This window comes from Nakaseomyces bracarensis (assembly GCF_045282275.1).
Source record: "Nakaseomyces bracarensis strain CBM3 chromosome Unknown Scaff12_0, whole genome shotgun sequence".
In the NCBI taxonomy this organism is placed as follows: Eukaryota; Fungi; Ascomycota; class Saccharomycetes; order Saccharomycetales; family Saccharomycetaceae; genus Nakaseomyces; species Nakaseomyces bracarensis.
Genome location: NW_027263958.1, coordinates 399,994 through 420,673, shown reverse-complemented (window position 1 = coordinate 420,673; position 20,680 = coordinate 399,994). Strand labels below are relative to the sequence as shown.

The 20,680-nt window shown below is 36.0% G+C and overlaps 11 protein-coding genes across 11 annotated transcripts; 7 read left to right on the top strand and 4 right to left on the bottom strand.

The window, feature by feature from the left end:
* Nucleotides 1-936: 936 nt before the first annotated feature.
* On the top strand, nucleotides 937-1,749 carry RFM1 (Rfm1p; the record flags this gene model as incomplete). Its single annotated transcript, XM_071053785.1, has 1 exon — nucleotides 937-1,749. The coding sequence occupies one exon, from the start codon at nucleotides 937-939 to the stop codon at nucleotides 1,747-1,749; it is 813 nt and encodes a 270-aa protein (XP_070910197.1).
* Nucleotides 1,750-2,114: 365 nt separating this feature from the next.
* HEM4 (uroporphyrinogen-III synthase HEM4) lies at nucleotides 2,115-2,921 on the bottom strand (the record flags this gene model as incomplete). Its single annotated transcript, XM_071053784.1, has 1 exon — nucleotides 2,115-2,921. One exon carries the CDS (start codon nucleotides 2,919-2,921, stop codon nucleotides 2,115-2,117), a length of 807 nt encoding a protein of 268 aa, XP_070910196.1.
* A 1,620-nt stretch (nucleotides 2,922-4,541) lies between these two features.
* CAF20 (Caf20p) lies at nucleotides 4,542-4,991 on the bottom strand (the record flags this gene model as incomplete). The annotated part of the gene is made up of 1 exon (XM_071053783.1): nucleotides 4,542-4,991. One exon carries the CDS (start codon nucleotides 4,989-4,991, stop codon nucleotides 4,542-4,544), a length of 450 nt encoding a protein of 149 aa, XP_070910195.1.
* A 483-nt stretch (nucleotides 4,992-5,474) lies between these two features.
* Nucleotides 5,475-7,553, top strand: RIM20 (Rim20p; the record flags this gene model as incomplete). Its single annotated transcript, XM_071053782.1, has 1 exon — nucleotides 5,475-7,553. One exon carries the CDS (start codon nucleotides 5,475-5,477, stop codon nucleotides 7,551-7,553), a length of 2,079 nt encoding a protein of 692 aa, XP_070910194.1.
* A 117-nt stretch (nucleotides 7,554-7,670) lies between these two features.
* Nucleotides 7,671-8,939, bottom strand: MOD5 (tRNA dimethylallyltransferase; the record flags this gene model as incomplete). The annotated part of the gene is made up of 1 exon (XM_071053781.1): nucleotides 7,671-8,939. The coding sequence occupies one exon, from the start codon at nucleotides 8,937-8,939 to the stop codon at nucleotides 7,671-7,673; it is 1,269 nt and encodes a 422-aa protein (XP_070910193.1).
* A 1,410-nt stretch (nucleotides 8,940-10,349) lies between these two features.
* On the top strand, nucleotides 10,350-12,248 carry TPO4 (Tpo4p; the record flags this gene model as incomplete). Its single annotated transcript, XM_071053780.1, has 1 exon — nucleotides 10,350-12,248. The coding sequence occupies one exon, from the start codon at nucleotides 10,350-10,352 to the stop codon at nucleotides 12,246-12,248; it is 1,899 nt and encodes a 632-aa protein (XP_070910192.1).
* Nucleotides 12,249-12,579: 331 nt separating this feature from the next.
* Nucleotides 12,580-13,947, bottom strand: YTM1 (Ytm1p; the record flags this gene model as incomplete). The annotated part of the gene is made up of 1 exon (XM_071053779.1): nucleotides 12,580-13,947. The coding sequence occupies one exon, from the start codon at nucleotides 13,945-13,947 to the stop codon at nucleotides 12,580-12,582; it is 1,368 nt and encodes a 455-aa protein (XP_070910191.1).
* An 857-nt stretch (nucleotides 13,948-14,804) lies between these two features.
* On the top strand, nucleotides 14,805-15,788 carry FSF1 (Fsf1p; the record flags this gene model as incomplete). The annotated part of the gene is made up of 1 exon (XM_071053778.1): nucleotides 14,805-15,788. One exon carries the CDS (start codon nucleotides 14,805-14,807, stop codon nucleotides 15,786-15,788), a length of 984 nt encoding a protein of 327 aa, XP_070910190.1.
* A 364-nt stretch (nucleotides 15,789-16,152) lies between these two features.
* Nucleotides 16,153-16,974, top strand: BUD23 (18S rRNA (guanine1575-N7)-methyltransferase; the record flags this gene model as incomplete). Its single annotated transcript, XM_071053777.1, has 1 exon — nucleotides 16,153-16,974. One exon carries the CDS (start codon nucleotides 16,153-16,155, stop codon nucleotides 16,972-16,974), a length of 822 nt encoding a protein of 273 aa, XP_070910189.1.
* Nucleotides 16,975-17,355: 381 nt separating this feature from the next.
* Nucleotides 17,356-17,907, top strand: IMG1 (mitochondrial 54S ribosomal protein bL19m; the record flags this gene model as incomplete). The annotated part of the gene is made up of 1 exon (XM_071053776.1): nucleotides 17,356-17,907. One exon carries the CDS (start codon nucleotides 17,356-17,358, stop codon nucleotides 17,905-17,907), a length of 552 nt encoding a protein of 183 aa, XP_070910188.1.
* Nucleotides 17,908-18,350: 443 nt separating this feature from the next.
* On the top strand, nucleotides 18,351-19,874 carry RRT12 (Rrt12p; the record flags this gene model as incomplete). Its single annotated transcript, XM_071053775.1, has 1 exon — nucleotides 18,351-19,874. The coding sequence occupies one exon, from the start codon at nucleotides 18,351-18,353 to the stop codon at nucleotides 19,872-19,874; it is 1,524 nt and encodes a 507-aa protein (XP_070910187.1).
* Nucleotides 19,875-20,680: the final 806 nt, after the last annotated feature.

Sequence of the window (20,680 nt, the reverse complement as noted above, 5' to 3'; positions counted from 1 at the left end):
TTAAAACCCTTATGCAGATATATCTCAAGAAACGAACTGAACGTGATTAGATATTGCAATACATTCTAATACTCACTGATCAAGTATATCTGAGTTTTTTTCTTTTTTGTAATTTGCTACTGTTATTTACCGGAGTACACAGTATACTTCGTTTTTGATTCCTTTAGAATTTACTTAGGAATAGACCTGCTTCTGTCTTCAGGTTTAGCCTGAGCTCTAGCAAAATAAAGGGAATTTCCGCAGGTTTTCTAATAATTTTTTTTATGTTTTTTTTTTTTTTTTTTTTTTTTTTTAAATTAATTTGCTATTTTTAATTCTTCTCAGGTCCCATAAGAAAATAAAAAAAACATAAAAACTTATTAATATAAAATTAAAGTTGGATTAAATAAGCAACTTTAATATTTGGGGATTAATTTATTGATAAATATTAAACTGATTAAGAAAGGAGGAATATAATATATAATAAATTAAAATAAAATAAAAAGTACCGATATTTAGATCAAAGAAGAAAAAAAAAAATATTAGCAAATATAATATTCTAAAAGAAAGAAAAAAAAATAGATATCAAGAGAGTTGATATATAAAGGGAAAAGAGACTAGGATTATAAAAAAATAAAATACAAATAGTTTCTCAGTTACAAAAACAATCATATCAATATAACGATAATATTATTATTATAAAAATACAAACTATTAAAATAAAAGTGGAAATTAAAAGTATAATTAATATTTTTTTTTTTCATTGAAAAATATTACTAGAATAACAGAAATCGAATCAAAAAAAAATTGAATTATTAAAAATACAATATTTTATAAAGAATTATTAGAGGAATAAATCTAAAGTACAAAATAAGAATAAGTTAAACAAATTATTTAACAAAAAAAAAAAAAATACAAAAAAATATAAAAATAAAATTAGACATTTGCTAATTAACGATGGTCAGAAAATATGTTACTGCTCCCTTAGAATTTAGGAAACAAGATATACATGATACTATCAAGGAATTGTTAGATGATATTAAACCAATAGAGTTTGAATCTTATCGGGATTACTATCTCATCAATACTTTTAAGAAGGGGATTTCTGCTAGTGGACGTGTGAACTTTGACAACCTTCGCAGTGGGAAACATGCTGTGTATTATCAGAAGCTCAAAAGAACAAAGACTAAAAATGAGAATGAGGAGAGTAACGATGGATCAAGGTCAAGCTCCAGTGGAAGATCAAGGACTAGGTCAACAGATGGTGAAAGTGATGACACTGATTACACATCAAGTAGTGCAAAGAGAAGGAATACAAGGTCATCCACATCGGAGGAAAAACCACTAGTCACGGGCACATCAGAAAAAAATTTTATAAATGGGGACATCTCGAAAAGTAGTATTTTACCTGGCTCTAATAGAAACCAAGGAAACGTGAGGAGATCATCTAGGCTCAGCTCTCAACAAAGTCCGTCAAGACGCAGAAACTCTGCAGATGAAGATGATATATACGGTTCTCTTGATCAGGAATCTGGTGCTCATATAAAGGATTTATATGAAAGTCTTGTGGAAAAAGTAATTGAGCCTAATAGACGTTCAGATTGGGTTCTACCTCCCAGATTGAGGTACCAACCAGAAAAGCAATTACGTACAAAGCCTGTTTTCGACACAGTTAAAATAAACGAACTAATAGCTAATAAGAGTATAAGAAATATTATGAGTAGGTTTGAAGGTGGTGTAGCAGGTGTTCGCAAGCGTGATTGGGAGTAAGTTCTATATGCTCGTAGTTTAGAAAATAATTGAGCTTGCTATATATATATATATATTCATGGATAGGAAAAATAATGAAAAAAAAATTAACTATAAAAGTAATATTAATATTAATTAAATAAAGTCTAGAGTAACTTTAGTTTTATATAATATCTACATGATTGGCCAATTTTCTTACATTTTATCAGATTGAAAAAATATTAATTGCTTTGATGGGCAAACTTATAAATAAAAGCTTATGACTAATGATAATTTACTTTTTAACCTATGGATTATTATAACATGACTAATGATAATTTACTTTTTAACCTATGGATTATTATAACATGGTATGACATCTTAATTAAACTTTGTTCTTGACATTACTATGCTTTCAATTTAGCAGTTTTTGTATAGGACTTTATAGCTTTTATTAAAGAGTCCGCATCAGGTTTAGGGCTCACCAGATCGGGTATTATGCCGTTTTCCTCCAAGTATTCCTGTGTAGTAGGGCCAATGCATGCAATTTTGAAATGTCGCAGATCATATTCTTTAATATATTCTAGTATATCAGTCATACCCTGTGGTGAAAATACCACGATCCAGTGACACATAGAAATATACAGGCTGAATCTGGAACAGTTATCCTGTAGCTCTGACGTCTTATACATTATTATTTCATCGATTTGAAAATCACGTGGTCTAAGATATTTGGGGATCACGTCCTTTCTTGTTTCACCTACCAAGAATAATGCTTTTGCTCCATTTGGGTGTTCCTGGTGTATTATTTTAGACAGGTTCATACCATTCCCTGCATGTATCCCTCCCCTTATATCGGTAAACCCTATTGTCTCCAAAAATTTAGAAGTAGCAGGTCCAACCGTATATGTAGGTTTAGAGATTAGTTTTTGTTTAATAGGGAGTAACTCTGGTAGGTTAAGACACTCTATTGACCTTTGTGATGTTATTATCAAAAAATCGTACTCTTCAAATAAAGATGAATTCTCCTCGAATTTAGATAATATATTCCCAGGCACATTCTCATGTGTTATCAGAGGCATAAATATAGGATTAGTGAAAAAGCTACATTCTTCTTGGAGCTTTTTAGAGTATGGATCAGCGTCACCTACTGGGTTCTTCAGTAGCATAAGTCTGATAAGCTCCGAGACCTCCTCATCCATGAATCCAGTCATAAGTATAGTTCAATATCTAGGCTTTAACTACTCTCCCTGTACACTCTCTTCATGCCACTCTTGATGATAAAGAGCTCATATAATGCTTATTTTGGATACAGATGAACTTAATAATCGTTTAAATGACTACAAAGTAAAAGAAAAAAAATTTTTTTTTCTTCCTTCTACTACTCTTCTTACTTTTTAATTGGCTTGTCCATCCAATGGTAAGAATTTTATCTACTCAGAACTTCTATATAATTGAAAAAATCTACAATGCATATGGCTATATAAAATCAAGACTCTATATTGAAAAACAGTAAACTGGTAATGTCCCGAAGAAAGCGAACCTAAAACACCTAAATACTGAGAAATAGAACCTATGGATCCCATCACAAGGATGTTACCAAAGGCCCACTCCCCATTATCATAAGAAAAAGGAAAGAAAGTTTCTTTCATATCTTCTTACAAGTGTTGGATTAGAAATCGGGAAATGCTAAGTGAAATATACACTTTAGTCATAATGATCTACTTTCGGCCATTTGAGCTGTAATATTGCATTTGGGGTCAAAATTAAAATGCATCAGCATGGTATTCCGAAAGGGTAATAATATGTATGGTTCTTTTTTCTTCGAAAGATAAAAAAAATTGAGCATAATAAAAGAAGTAAAGAAAAGATGAGAAATCAATTCAAGTAACTGTCTCTTATATATAAGTTTTGTCTTAGTGGTCCCTCTCACACTCACACAGCATTTTGGCAAAATTCGCTGGTAGAAAAAAAAATTTTACTCGTCGTATGTAATGTTTTCATTAAATCTACTATTGTGGGATAGTTGATTTCCTGTAAATTTGAAATAGTCATACACTAACCGCATATTTAATATCATATATATAACAGTGATGTTAGTGCCAATAGCCTGTAAACTATTTGGCTAGACAACTGTCGTTGTATGGCAATAGAATGTTGTTTTGTCAAGATATAAGTAAATGCATACCCTAAATGCACGTGAAAACTACGTATGACATTGTCTACTTTTAATTTTGTTAATTTTTTTTCTTCCACACGTCGTCGTGATTTTGATTATAATTAATGCAGATTATCTTTTTTTTATATAAAAGGAAGTAATTTATTGATCTTATATTTTAGCTTTTATTTATTATCCCTCTTTATTTCTGTTTATAACACCAAGGGCGCGGTCTATGATTTCTGTTCTGGATGGTACTTGTTATCATTCTTTCATTGGTTCTTTTCTAATCAGTGTCAAAAATGGATGTTAATCTTTTGGATCCGTCTGCTTGTCATAAGATAAAAGCTCTATTATTAACGGATAATGAAGGTGATTGTGAGCGTATCATATTCTCTGTTGGAATGTCTCCTGCAATCTTTATTATCTATGATGAGTTTTTTTTAATTATGACAAGTATATTAATATTGGGATGATGTATCTCCAGTTGTTGATTTTTGAAATGATACATTTGGTCATGATTCCTCCTACAGGTTTGTATTATTATGTACTTCTCTTGTTTTTCGTAGTAATGATTGTGAAAAGAAAGGTTATAAAAAAAAAATTCGAAACGAAACTATATTAAAAAATAGTATATAGATTATGTGAGGTTTTAAAGTTTAGTATTATATATAACTTAATCACTCTCCTCATCTTCTAGTGCGGCAAATGCATTGAATCCGTGGGTTTGTTTATCAGCTATAATGTCACTGTTATCAGCTGGTCTGCTACTGGATATGTTCTTGTTGTTTGGCTTAACTCTGACGGTTTCTTGAGTAGCACCGTTCTTAGCTGGCGCAGTTGGTTCGTCATCACCTGAACCTGTTGGAGCGGCAGGTTCCAAGGTAGACCAGCCGTCAGCATCAGTCTTGACCTTTGGCTTGTTGTGCTTGACCTTAGGTCTCATGTGGTGATGAGAAGATCTTCTTCTGTTACCATGGTGGCTCAAGAACTCTTCCTCCTTTAGCTTTTGAAGCTCCTTGACTTTCTCGATGATGGAACGGAACTCGACATGGTCAAAAGAAGTAACTGCCAAAGTTTCGGAAGGCTTCAACTGGATTAATTCTTCAATACTGTATTTAACCATGTTTTCAACTTATTAGATTTGTCTTTCTTAATTCTGACTGTTAACTAGTTATGACCAAGTACTATTATTCCTTTTTTTTGATACTGATAGATATAATATACAACAACTATGCAGATAATATAATTTCACCTTCTCAAAGTATTGCCATTTTTTTTTTTTCAACTTCTTGAAGAATTTTCTAATTTTTTTAACGTCTGCGTAGCTGAAAAAAAAATCTACCAGCGATGAGCTCTGTTATAAAGCTCTAGTGGCTCATGTAATACATATATATTCTGAGATATTGACAACATAACATAAGTTTATTTACTTCTTATCTATAATAATTGTATCTGCGTTCCGGTTGGGGATAGTGGATGTGTTGTACCGCTTAAATTTCAAATATTATATATATTTTTGGCTTTTGATTATATTTTAAGGGTTTATTGAGAATACCACTTAATCTAAAAGTAAAAACAAGCAAAGGTAAAAATTGAAGTAGACCGGATGACAGAGCTGATTGATATACCATTTCTATTAACCAAGGATTGTTCTGATGATTTACAGAGCCGGCTCAAGCATTCGATAGAGACGGGTTCTCTATTCCAATCTTATGAGAGCTTTAAGGAGGATATTGAGGAAGTGGTACGAACAAGGCGAGCGCTGATAGGAATGCAATTTAGGGACCCAATTCTGATATCAAAATATTACAAGTATCTCGAAGGACTACTTAAAAAATTCGGATCGGAGTCGCTCAATTTCCCTTGGTGCTATTCTAATTATTATACCTATCATGGAGAAGTGTTCATGCAAGAAAAATTGAAATCTGAGCAATGTAATATCCTATGTAATCTCGCTATTACCTACTATCATCAAGCGAAAAAGGTAGATGATTATAAGAACAGTTTGCCAATTGTTTGTGATTGCTTGTTGAAAAGTGCCGGGTGCTTCAACGAACTTCTGCGTGAATTGAATAAACCAACGACCGAATCAACTGATTTAAATGAGAGTATTATAAATGCTTTACAATTTATGATGCTCGGTTTGGCACAGGAAACTGTATGGTTCAAAGCGTTAGGGAAACGCAAAGAGCTGCTTGTTGCCAAACTAGCTTATAAAAGTTATGAGTACTTCCAACACTCATTGTATTATTTTGAACTGGCCGGCCAGACTACCACTTATGTTCGTTTAATTGTAAAATTTGTTGAAAGCAAATCCTATTATTTCAAAGCTGTAGCTATGTATCGTCTATCTCAGAGCTTTGATAATGTTCATGATAATATTGGTACGATGATAAAGTGTTTATCACTTGCCGTAGCATCGCTTAATTACTGTCAATTAGAATCAACTCCGGTGTTTAAGGCCAAGTGTATTGAGAAGTTGAGGGAATATGAAAGGGATAATGACTTCATCTATCTCCAAACTGTACCGACTAATATTCAGTTTAATGACATAGTTGAAAAGTATCAATTGTCAGGTTTGAAAGATGTTATTCAGCTACCAGAAATTTCGACAATTATCGACAGTGGAGTAGACAGGGTGTTATTTAGGAATTTGCTACCTGTTGAAATAATGGATTATGGTAATGCTTATAATGAAAGACAAGATGCATTTGTTAGACAGAGATTTGCTGATCCTTTAAATGCTTTGAATAAGTTACTCAATGATGAACTCACTGCATATTATGATATTGATCCTCGTCATATAGTTGGTAATGACCCACAAAGTAAGTCTTTTGTTTCGCCTGAAGAACTAGATATAATCGAGCTGTCTTTTGATGATCTGGAAGCAAATGCAGTAAATATAGAGACACAACTCACAAATATTCAGTCATACCTTGAGATGGAAATACAAAATGATAACGAGCTAAGGTCAAAATATAAGGAACAAAGTTGGAATGGCACGCCGTCATCGGAATCAGCTAAACCTTATTTAGCGAAGGTAGATGCCCTTTGCAAATACTTGCAGACTGGTAGGGCCATTAATTTAGATACACGTCAACTTTATAATCAAATTGATAAGACCATTATTACCAGCAGAGCAACTAAGGCATATTTAATTACTCAGTATAACGATCCATTCTTGAGTAAGATCGAAGCTTTAAAAAAAAGAAGGGAGCGTTATATCTCAGAAATGGAAAAGAAGTCCTATCAGAATAGGATTCTATCAAAGTTAATATTGTACTTCAAAGAACATGAAGATATTCCAGAAAGCTCAGCTGGGAAAGAAGATTTATTTGAGAATATCTACCAAAATCATATCAAGATCTTTGACAAGGATTTGAAGTTCATTGATGATTCTAAACAGGAAAACATAGATCTGGTAAGGGAGATTGCAGAATATAAAGGACATGTTGAACCAGGGACAAATAATGAGATGAATGGAGCACATACTATGTATATACAGGATGTTAGAAAGTCATTGGCATTACTTGATGAAGTCAGAACAAATTTGGAAAGTGGTACCAAGTTTTATCAAGACTTGATAGACAAAACTAATGCTTTATTACAATCAACCATAGACTACCTTAATAAGATGAAGGATGAAAAGGGTGAGCTACTACAAACTTCAGAGCAGATGACGTAGAATAATCATTTCCAGTAGTTGACCCACATTCCTTCTTACTTAGCACTATGTATATACAATGGTTTTTTAGATTGAAATAATAGATGATATATGCCTAGTTGCCAATTTTTCACAATGCTATATTTCTTTGGGATTTTCAAGCTGACTACGTTTCCATTTCTCGTATTCTGCCTTTTTAGATCCTCTATTTAAATTAGCCCTATGCCTTTTACTTTTAAGATGAATGTTCCAGTTTTTTTCCCCAATGCAAATTAATGGTTTATTATCATGATCTCTACATGTTTCACAGGTGAAATTTTGCCAGTCGTTCAGTTTCCGATCGACTGTTTGCTCTTTGCTTATGAGATCTTTTAATCCTTCTGGTGCGTGTGGATAATTTATTGATATACCCTCCATAAACTGATCTCCAATTTGAAAAGCTCTTTTTGATACTGAATTTTGCCAATCACTCAAATCGGTGGCATTGAGGACGTATATATCTCCTTTGATGTCAGGTATGAGCATTTTCCTTATCCATTTAACCTGCCTCTTGGCATATTGCCTAGTTCTTATTTTCATTCGTTCAATACACTCTTGTAAAGTCACAGAATCGGGGTTGAGTAACCACGGTAGGAATTCCTTGAAACCGATAACCTGCCATACACCATTCTCACATTTTTCGGGGGACATGTGTTGTTCATTGTAGTAGTCGAACAGCTGATTGATTTCATCCATACCACCAGTCTGCAACATACTGTCCACACGGGCATCTAGTCTCTGATCTAGAACATGGGGTTCACTGTATATCCAATAGAAAAGTGTGTCAAATTTCAATTTCACCTCCTGTTGTTCGAAAAGTTCACTAGGTTTCTTATGTGTCAAGTAATAAATCTCCAACATCCTCCGTACCCTTCTATTATCATTAGGATGAAATTTTTTCGCAATTGTTGGGTCCACAATACTTAACGTCCGGTGAACTAGCTCATTGTCCCCTGAATCGAGGAGTTCCCGTTGTTTTTCCGACAACTGTTGATCTCCAATATTGGCTTCAATTGAGGCGTCTACATGTTTGTTGAACAGTACTTGCAAGTAATAATGTGTACCACCAACAATTATAGGCACTTTGTTACGGTTATGTATATCGTCTATGGCAGTGAGACACTCGTCTTCAAACCTATGCAAGAAATACTCTTCATCCCATCCTACATGATTCATTACGTGGTGTTGAATCCCTTCACGCTCCTCCAATGGGTGTTTGTTAGTGATTACCGGAATATCACGATACACCTGCATGGAATCGGAGTTGATAACTTCCCCATTATATTTCTTAGCCAGCTGGATAGACAACTGCGACTTACCAACACCAGTAGTTCCCGCCACCACTATAACCTTCTTCAATAAACTCATCACAGAAGTTTTTTTTCTTTCTTGGTCTTTTATTAAGTTTAGGGACTACTCCACCAACTAAAGATGTAATTATTACACTATTAACGTCAAACACCTCATCGCAGGACTTTTTAAAAACACTATTGTATCATATTATACGACTGATTTTTTCATATTCATTCATTAAATCCATTATCACGAATAGTCAGGTGTGTAAGAGGGCATCGCTGTATCGGAAGTAAGTGTATAAGCGCCGATACTCTATTAAATTATCTTACACAAGTGTGTGTTCGTGTTTGTGTTTGTGTTTTTCGGGTTGTTTTGTTGTTCAACAAGTCAGTTCCACGGAATCTTTTCGGGTGTCCAACAGGGTTGAATCAAATACTAACGGCTCCGAAAACAACATGTGATTTTTTTTTTTATTATATTTCAACTCCCTAGTAAAATGCACGTACCAAAAATATATATATTAAAACGGATCCGTGTGTTTATATTTTAGTTTTAGCTCCCGCATTCTTTTAGATTAAAAATTTCTTTTTTTTTTATAGACGTGTTTTGAGATACAGATAACCAGGCGTACAGAAGGGCGAAACCCCTGATTACTTCATTAAGGGGGTTCCAGTTGGGCACTAGAGTGTTTTTGGCGTTAAATTTAGGCGTGACGGATTTTAGCCATTGTCTCCCGATCAAAAGGTCATTAAATCCTTAGACCACTCCGTGGTCCTACTTTCTGCTGTACCCAAAATAAATCGAATCTTCATAGGCAAAGAAATAACTAAAAAAATAGAATCTGCTGGCACCCCCACTAAAAAAAGAAATGATAGTGAAACCACTGCAGGGGGGTGGATAAGAGCAATTTTTGTGCTTTATTTTTACTTCAGCTGTATGCTCAGAAAGATCTGCATTTCACATGCACAATGCCTTCGAAGAAAGCAAAGAAGAAAAAAAGAAGGGTCTCTTCCCCCGCGCTGAAAAAGTTCAACGTCTTAATCTTTTTTTTATTGGTGGGAGCTACGTCTCTATCTGAGACAGACGCCCAGGAAAAGTAAAAGATATTCCGAAAAAGATTTTCTATTTTTCTTTCTTTTTTCTCTTTCATAAAATTAAAAACAACAAAAAATTTAAAAATGCTAATCAATTCTAAAGAAACCCATTTTCGATGTTTAATTTCAAATTCTGCATTGACCGAGGCTTTTTTTAGGTTTACTGTACTATGGCAGGGGGGCAGGGCGGGATGACAATATTGCTAATACACCATTTCGGCGATACAAATTTATAGCCGGTGATATATTGTTAAGATGGGCAAAAAAAAATGATACAATGCAGTATATAAACTGCTACACTTTTTTTTTTATATTTAAAAAGTGTGTGTGTGTATAAAACTATTTATTATATCTTAGACTAACATAAAGTAAATAGATTATCGATAAAATGGTACAGGATCAAACTTCTGATTCGCATAGTAGTACGTTGGAAGTGCAGAATAACGATATGGTAGATAAATCATCGGATACTGATCTTCACTCAAAATCCGACAGTCCTGAGAGTGACCAAGAATGTATAGACCCAAAGACTCTGGATTGGGATGGCCCAGGTGATATGGATAATCCACATAACTGGCCGGGTTGGAAGAAGTGGTATGCCACCATGGTGTGTGCACTGCTATGTCTTGCGGTGACTATGAATTCGTCTCTTTATGTTTCGGGTGTTACAGAGTTGGTTATGAAGTACCACGTGAATCAGACACTGGCTTTGGCAGGTTTGACCTTCTACTTGCTGGGTCTAGCCAATGTCATCGGAGCCCCACTGAGTGAGGTGTTTGGCCGTAAACCTATTTACCTAGGGAGTTTACCTTTGTCGATGCTGTTCACCATGGGTGTCGGTCTATCTGGTGGCCACATGAGAGTCATCCTGCCTCTGAGATTCTTTGCAGGATTCTTCGCATCTCCATGTTTATCAGTTGGTTCTGGTACAATTCTGGACGTATTTGATGTTGACGAGGTCTCCGTTGCCATGACTTTCTTCTCACTAGCACCATTTCTGGGTCCTGTTATTAGTCCTATTATTGCAGGTTTTGCTGTGGAAGAGAGAAGTTGGCGTTACACCCAATGGATTCAACTATGGGCTAGTGGGTTAATCCTTCCATTTATTGCTATTATGCCAGAGACTCACAAAGGTATGATTCTAAGAAGACGTGCAAAGAAGAGAGGTTTGAAATTGAAGGCCTTCAGTAGAGCTGAACAAAAGGCTTTCTTGAAACTAACATTCACTATCACGATTATGCGTCCACTCAAAATGTTGGTCGTTGAGCCAATTGTTTTGGTATTTTCAATATATGTGGCCTTCATTTTTGCAGTTCTATTTGCTTTCTTTGAAGCATATCCTGTTATCTACCGTGGAGTATATCATATGGATCTTGGTGTTTCTGGTCTTCCTTTCATCGGTATTGGTGTTGGGTTGTGGCTTGGTGCAATGTTATACATGTACATTGATAGAAAGTACCTGTTCCCAAAGGCACCAAAGGGAACACCACCTATCGAAAATCCAACATCTCTAAGAACAGAGCCTTATAGAGGTCTTAGAAACCCAGAAACTGGTGAATTGTTACCAATCCATCCTGAAAGATTTTTGTTAGCTTGTAAGATTGGTTCTGTTGCTTTGCCCGTTGCTTTGTTCTGGCAAGCCTGGACATCTAGACCGGATGTTCAATGGATGGCACCTATAGCAGCTGGTGTTCCCTTTGGCTTTGGTTTGATTTTAATTTTCTTCAGTGTTCTAATGTACTTCTCTACCTGTTACCCACCTATGGTTGTGGCTTCTACTCTTGCCGCCAACAATATGTTAAGATATATTACCAGTAGTGTGTTTCCACTGTTCACTATTCAAATGTACACCAATATGAAAATTAAATGGGCTAGTACACTATTTGCTTTAATTTGTGTTGTTATGATCCCTATTCCATGGATTTTTGAAAGATGGGGTCCTAAATTGAGAGTTATGTCACAATTCGGCTATACCGCAATGGCTAAGCAAGCTCAAATGCAAAAAGATCAAACCACTGGTGAATCAAATGATCAGGAGATAGCAGAAGATTTAGATTTGACAAGGATCACAACTTTAAGAACAATGGAGACGGAGTATTCTCATGATGCTGTTCTCCATACAAATGAAACAGACGTTAACATGACACATGTAGAAAGTGCTAGTGGACTTCAAGCCAATGTTACTAAAACAACTAGCCACCAAAAACCAACAGATGATATGTATAGTGCTGCGTCCGGTAATTCTAATATGGATATCTCATCCGATAATTCCTCTAGAATGGTTTAACCATTTTATTAACTAATATACTTACCGATGATAATCAAAAAAATTTCTGATCTTACTAATAGGATTGCCAACGATAACTAGCCTAATATTCCTTGCACTATATCCTTGTCAAAGTTGCTGTTTTTTATGTTATTTCGTTAATTTAATTAATTTTAAGAAACCCTTTTTATAGATTTTTTGTTTAATAGCTGATATTAATAATAAATATTCATTTTAATTCCTCAAAATTAAAATTTATTTGTATAAAATGAATAAGGTATTATGGTTCTAATATTATTTTAGGTATATTTTACAGAATGCGATATATTTTATATAGGATTGGAAATGAATTCTAATTTTTGAAGATATTGTCACCTTTATTTATTTGCAATTTCTTGTCCTGACCACCACTAATAATACCAATCTTTTCAGCCCACTTAACGGCGAAAACCTTGTCATTAACACCCTTTTCCACAGAAGGATCTTCTCTGGTTATAGTATACATTGGAGATGTAGATCTGACATCCCAAACTTTGACAGTACCATCATGAGAAGCAGAACATATTAAATATTCGTTTTCTGGACAAGTATCTAAACCAACAACAAAGTTTTTGTGCCCAACTAATTGTTGTTGTGTAACTTTCGAAGAAGAGGAAACACGAGGATCATGTAGAGTAATATGCCTGACACTTGAACCACAAGCCAACAAGTTTAACGTTGGTAATTGTGCAATAGAAAGTAATGAATAAGACGTGGTTTTAGTGTCGATGCACCTTGCTGTCACTGTATCCCAGGTCTTGATGGTATGGTCCTGTGATACGGAGTAACCTACTGTGTTATCATTCTTATCAAAGATGACTTGTTCTACAGGGCCATTGTGAGATTCTAGAAGTGCTAGTGGAGCACGTCTTCTAATAGTACCGTCCTTCAATATCAGCTTTCTTCTCTTCTTTGCTGCGGTGGAAATCTTGTTGTTTGGATTTTGAATTTCTTCCATAGGATCGATTGCAGTCATCTCTTTATATATAGTAGACCACAGAGCAACATTGTTATCGTATGAAGCGGATAATATTCTATTGTTTGCGGCAACATCCAAGGAGACGACTGGGGCTTTGTGACCTTCCAGTATAGCTAAGGTTTTACCATCTTCAATTTCATCCTCTTCATCTTCTTCTATATTATTTTGAGGGATCTCATCATTCTTAGTCTTCCATAACCTCACAGTTCTGTCATTACTAGCCGATACAATTCTAGTACTAGAGATAAACTTAACGGCCTTAACAGCTGCACTATGACCACTGTACTGCTTCTCAACCTTACCAGACATGTTCCATGTACGCACAACACCATCATAAGAACCACTATATATGTGTCTCCTGTCATCACTCACATCCAATGCACTAACCCAGTCATCATTATTGAAACTAGCCAAGAAGGATGGTGGTAAGACAGCTCTAGTATACTCAACATTCAACGTAGCTTCACTGGACAAACCTTTCTTGGTCAGGTACTCCTGTAGAGAGGTACGCAAAAGCTCACCATCAATCAAGAAATCAAATGGCACAGGCTGTTCACTCTCTAGCAAATGGTTAACAATTTCAGAAAGACCGTACCTCTTCAAACCAATCGGAGCATACATAGGAACATCCTGAACATGTAAACTCTCATCCTTCTCACGTGTGAAGAATTTAATCTTCACTTGACTCTTATCTTCAGACATCCTTAGTTATAACTATATGTTCTATTGACTGTTTGTTTAAAGTATATAAAATGAAATATACCCTCAATCAATAAAATACTAATATTAATATAAGAAGCTCATCTCATCGCAAAATTTTTTTTTTTTTTTCACCATAGAAATTTTTTTTTTTCACCTTAGAAATTTTTCAGCTTCCCAAAAATTTTTCACTTTCCAATATCACGCTACAGTGATTTCTAAGTGAATACAATCAAGAAAGGGCCATATACGGTTTAAAAGCAAGTGTTACATATACAGTGTCCATTCAATGGATAATTTACAGTTTAAATAACAACTTTATATATAGAGTTATGATTATTTATTGGGGCTGTTGGAATTGCGCAGCTACCGACCATGACCATGCATGAGGAAATTTGATAATAACCCCAACGTATAACGCCATGGACAGTATGAGGACGCTAATTCCAAAATTGATCTTGCCGTTCTTTTCCCCTCTGATCACCCAACTACTTAAAGGATGGCACAGTGAATAGAAGGCATTAATATGTTTCGTATCAGCCCCTTTAGGAAAAAAAATATCATAAAGAGAAAGAGACATTAAATTATAATAGATATCAGAGCGTTGAGCTCACCTCGCTCCTTTTATACTTTTTTTTGCATGTGAAAGATTTTCTTCTTGAGCTTCGATGACAAAATGGTAATGGAAAAAAAACATGAATTATAGGTCATGTGACCATGATGTGAAAAATTAGGTCTTGACTCATCGAGATGGTGAATATTTTACGTTGGTAGACTGATAAAGAGTATGATAGAGAGGATTGGAGTTGCTATATTGTATCATATATAGGTAAAATATAAGAAACTAAGATAGAATAAACATGGCGTCATCAGTTTCTGGACCAATTGCTCTTCCTGAGTCGCGATTTGATTTGAGTACCTATTGGGGCCGTATTCGTCATTGTGCGCAGATTGCGGATCCTAGTATGTTGTTGACTACGCAGGCGGATCTCGTGCATGCGCGTCAGATTATCTCTGAGTATCGTCACGGTAAGTTGAAGGACACGACTCCGGAGTTCTGGCGTGCTAAGCAGCAGTTGGATTCTACTGTGCATCCGGACACTGGAGAGACTGTATTCCTTCCGTTCCGTATGTCGAGTTGTGTGCTGTCCAATCTTGTTGTCACTGCGGGTATGTTGACGCCGGGGCTTGGGACTGCAGGTACTGTGTTCTGGCAGTGGGCCAACCAGTCGTTGAACGTGGCTGTTAACTCCGCCAACGCGAACAAGTCTCACCCAATGTCCACAACTCAATTGGTGACAAACTATGCGGCTGCTGTGACGGCCTCTTGTGGTGTTGCCTTGGGGTTGAACAACTTGGTCCCAAAGATAAGGAATATCACTCCAAACACCAGGTTGATCCTGGGGAGACTGGTCCCATTCGCTGCAGTGGTGTCTGCTGGTATCGTGAATGTGTTCTTGATGAGAGGTAATGAAATACAAAAGGGTATATCTGTGTTCGATGAGGACGGTAATGAAGTTGGTCTATCTAAGAGAGCTGCTTTCTTAGCGGTGGGAGAAACTGCCTTGAGTAGAGTCATCAATGCAACTCCTACTATGGTGATCCCACCTTTATTGCTGGTGAAATTCCAAAAAGGTTTCTTGAAAGGTAAGTCAAAGGGTGTGCAAACTCTGGTCAACCTAGGTTTGATTGCTACTACTATGTTTGCAGCATTGCCTTTTGCCTTAGCGGTATTCCCACAGAGACAAGCTATTCAAGTCAGCAAATTGGAATCCGAGTTACAGGATAAGAAGGACAAGAACGGTAAGCAAATTGAAAAGGTTTACTTCAATAGAGGTATTTAATGTATGTAACTAGTATTATAAATAAAAATTTTCCCCCATTAAATTTTTGTAGATACTTATTTAGTATTATACCATCGATATATATATGATAGAAGCTTTTCTTTTTTATTAGAGTATCTTGAAATGCAAATATAGATTATATGTGCGATGAGCAAAGCTCATCGCAAATTAATATATTGGTTTTTTTTTCAGGCATATTGTACGCAGAATTCTAAGAGAATGAAAAAATAAAAATTTGAAGTGAAAAAAAGTAATAGAGACTTTTAAAGTATTCGAAATAGCATACTTTTATCAGGAACATAGAACGTATACACAGCTATTAACGGTTTATAATAACTTCTAAGGTAAATACACTAAAAATAATATGTCTCGTCCTGAAGATTTGGCTCCACCGGAGATATTTTACAATGATTCTGAATCTAAGAAGTACACTGAATCTACAAGAGTGCAACATATCCAAGCCAAGATGACATTACGTGCATTAGAGCTATTGAATATTGAACCTAACTCATTTGTATTAGATATTGGTTGTGGTTCGGGTCTGAGTGGTGAAATTTTGACCGAGGAAGGTCATATATGGTGTGGTTTGGATATCTCCCCAAGTATGTTGGCGACTGGTCTAACAAGAGAATTAGATGGTGATCTTATGTTACATGATATGGGTCAAGGTATACCATTTAGGGCAGGTACCTTTGATGCTGCTATAAGTATTAGTGCTATCCAGTGGCTTTGTAACGCCGATACATCTTATAATGACCCAAAGAGGAGACTAATGAGGTTTTTTAACAACTTGTTTGCATCCCTCAAGAAAGGTGGTAAATTTGTTGCACAATTTTATCCAAAGAATGATGACCAAGTGGATCAGATACTACAAGCTGCCAAAGTTGCTGGTTTCAGTGGTGGTCTAGTCATCGATGATCCAGAGTCCAAAAAGAACAAAAAATACTACCTGGTGCTAAGTTCCGGTTCCCCAAGAAATGATGAAAATCAAGTCAATTTGAGTGGTGCTACAATGGACGCAGCTGATATTGAAGAGAAGAATAAGAGACTAAAACAGAAGAATTCTCTGCTGGGTGAATCTAAGAAGAACTTTATCCAAAGAAAGAAAGAACTAATGAGAAGACGTGGTAGAAAAGTTGCACATGACTCTAAATTCACAGGTAGAAAGAGAAGAACGAAGTTTTAATTTAATTTGTATCCTTTACTACATGTTAGTGTTGCATTTCACTTTCTATTGTCATATATATAAAAAAGTTATATGTGTATGCACCCCTACTCTTACTTCTGTATACTAAACGAATAAATGCATTCTTGAGCTACTAAAACAATTATTATCTTTCTGTTCAGGATATATAACCATTCCCTTATTTAAGTTGTACAACTCTACACTATAAATTAGACAGTCACATTAAATTTCGTCTCGATTGATATACAAGACTGTTTTCGCTTTATATTCTGTCTGGGGAAATTTCTGAAATTTAAAAACTAATACACTAAAATAGGATGTTAATGAGACATATTACTGAAATACTGATGGTAGTCAAACTATTGCTCTTTGAAAAGTGATATGAAAATAGCAATTATGTTTAGTAGTAGTAGATCTATGGCAGTTCGTGCGGCTGTATCATTAGTGAGATCTACTAGGAGTTACCAACTTCCAACCAGCTCAAGGAAAGTCATATCAATCTATCCTGTCCTCGAAAAGAAGGAGAAGAGACCCAATATTTTGAAGAAATTGAGTGAAGCGGATCTGAATAGTAAGTTAGATGTGAATAATGAGAGAAGGAAACTCGTTGTAAAGGGCAGTAAAGAGCGCATTAAGGCTGGTGACATTCTGCGTATTGTGTATGACCAATCCAAGTGCTCCTATGATAATTTTGTCGGTTATGTGCTATCCATTGATAGGAAGGAACTAATTCAGGACACTTCTGTATTGTTGAGAAACCAGGTGGCCAAGACTATGGTTGAAATGAGAATACCACTATTTTCACCACTGATAGAGAGAATAGATGTTTTAAGGAAATCTGACGGTAAGAGAAAGAGAAACAAGCACTACTACATCAGAGATACCAGATTGGATGTACGTGATTTGGAAGCTGGTTTGAAGAAAAAGAATTGAAATTGAAATGCCTTTTGTCCTTAGACGACAATCCACAATTAAAAAAATGACTCCATATTCCCCCTCTCTCTGAAAAAAGATAAAAGAACTACTGAAATAATTAACCTTTAACTTTTTAAAGTAATTTGTATATAAAAATATCTGTATATATATCAAAGATTTCTATTATATGACCAAAATATTAATTTTAGATCATCCAAATCGTTAACCACGTTCAATGTGATAAAGTCTTAGATATAAATTAATTATTGTTTTGTGTCTGAAGAGATTTATGTTTCAAATGGTAACATAAATAATCAAGATGTTAAGTATTCTATGAGAGCTATTATTGATAAACCGTACTATTCAGATATTCTGTTAATTAACAATTCATTTTACATTTCAGTTTTTTATATAACATTAACATTGTAAGTCTATCATAAAAAAGATAACATCGAAAATACATGTTAATCGTAATTTATTTTCTAGTATATCTAGCATTTGTGAATGCCGAGGAATATATAGTATCGCTAAAAGGACCAAAATCGTTCAAGAAGTTCATGGACTCAGCCATAGTTCAAGAGATCCTGGACTCACGGCCCATAAAGAAACGAATCAAGAAAACTTATTCTTTCGGTAACTTTCGCGGTATCGTTATAGATCTACCAAGCGAATGGCTGTTCAAGATCAAGAAAAGCCCTTTTGTGTCAGAAGTAGTACCAAACTTCTCCTTCAAGGCCTTTGATGATGAGCTCTTACTAAACGAAATATATAAGAGCGATGTCCTAATTGACGAGCATCGATCGAGATCAGCACCCTTACCTCCTAGTAACATAACATTACCTCATGACGACGACACCAGCATATATGACGGTGACGGCATTGTTATTTGCAAAGGGCAGAACACCTTTGGACCGCCCGAAAACGACGATGACCAATTACCCGTGGTGAATGGTAAATTACTCTCTCGTTACGTCAAGACACAGCATCAGGCACCGCGACACTTGGCACGGCTGTCCCGTAGATCTCAGTTGCCATATGACTTCAACGACCCAACGAGATACGACGGCGAGTTCAACTACTATTACTACGGGTGGTACCAAGGCCGCTCAGTCACCGTCTATGTTTTGGACAGCGGGATAATGACCGACCACTGCGACTTCGAAGGTCGTGCGACACACGGTGCAGACTTCGTACAGAGCGGTCAGCCCGGTGACGAGAACGGACACGGAACACACGTCGCTGGAGTAATCGGGTCCCGAACATTCGGCGTCGCGAAACAAGTGAACCTCGTCGACGTCAAAGTCCTCGACAACATGGGCAGCGGGACCCTAGACACAGTGATGAGCGGCCTCGAGTACGTCGCCCACAACTGCAAGAAGAAGAAAAAAGTTAGTAAATGCGTCATCAACCTCAGCCTCGGAACCTTCCGTAGCAACATCATCAACGAGGCCATCGAGGAGATCGTCGCCCAAGGGATCGTCGTAGTAGTCGCAGCGGGTAACGCAAACATGAACGCCTGCTGGACCAGCCCAGCATCAGCGCCCGATGTCGTCACCGTCGGCGCCTTCGACGACCGCATAGACTCCATCGCAAAGTTCAGCAACTGGGGGAACTGCGTAGACATCTTCGCACCAGGCGTCCTGGTCAACTCCCTCTCAAACCGCTACCCTTACACCCCGATCGCCCAGACCGGAACCTCAATGGCCACCCCAAGCATCACAGGCCTAGTCGCATTACTCCTAGACTCCGGAACCTGCACCGCCACCACAGCAAAACAGCGTCTCCTAGACCTCGCCACACAGAACATCTTCCCACGCAGAACCCTGATGTTCAAGCCAGGAACACCCAACAAAGTGGCGTTCAACGGCATAAAGAGAGACGACGACCTGTACACCACCCACAGTTACCCGAACATCACAATCGACTACATCATCAGAGATCTAGAAAGCTACCAACCCGCAAACCGCGTAGACAAGTTCGCATAAAAAAAACACACATTTATATAACGTACCACGATATATAACGTGTATCTTCCCGTAATCAAAGATATATGTATTTTATTTGATTTGTTTTTTTCACATGCCAAAAAAAAAGTTTGTTGAATTGTCGTTGTGTTGTGGGCTTGTTTTCCTTCGTGTCTTATCGAGAAAAAAATAATTTGAAGAAGCGTTTTTTTTGGGTACAGCGATGTCTTCGGTTTTGGTAAATTTTCACATGTCCCCTTTCATCCAATTTTTGACAATTTTTTTTTTTTTCTTCATTGCTACAATATTTAATTTATTTCCCTTGAACACATAAATTCTGGCTTTATATGTTGAAAATAAAGAAAGATGTTGGGTTTGTTGAGTTAGAGACTAAGATAGATAATTGAAATTTACCGGTTCTAAATTCTTCAATTGATTGGAAAGAGAAGCACAATTAAGAAAGAAAGAAAGAGAAAAAAAAAAAGAGCTCATTACTCTCTCTCTCTCTTAATTGTAAGGAAACTAAAAATACATTGAACCCTTTAAAAAAAACCCAATTCACTAAAGTATTACACACAGGTAACGCAAAAAAAACAAAAACAAAACTAAAAGAGTATATATAAACTCTTTGTGTGTGTAACGAAAATATAAAAACAAAACACTTACGAATTAAAGAAAAAATATCTTTATTTTTTTTTAATTTATTTATTTTTAAGAAAAATAATTACTTGACAACAAGAAAACAATATTTCCCATCACGAGAACTGTTCATATTTGTAGGAGACTATTTGTCACGAAGCTAAATAGAGCAGTGGTTCAGCAGAGAG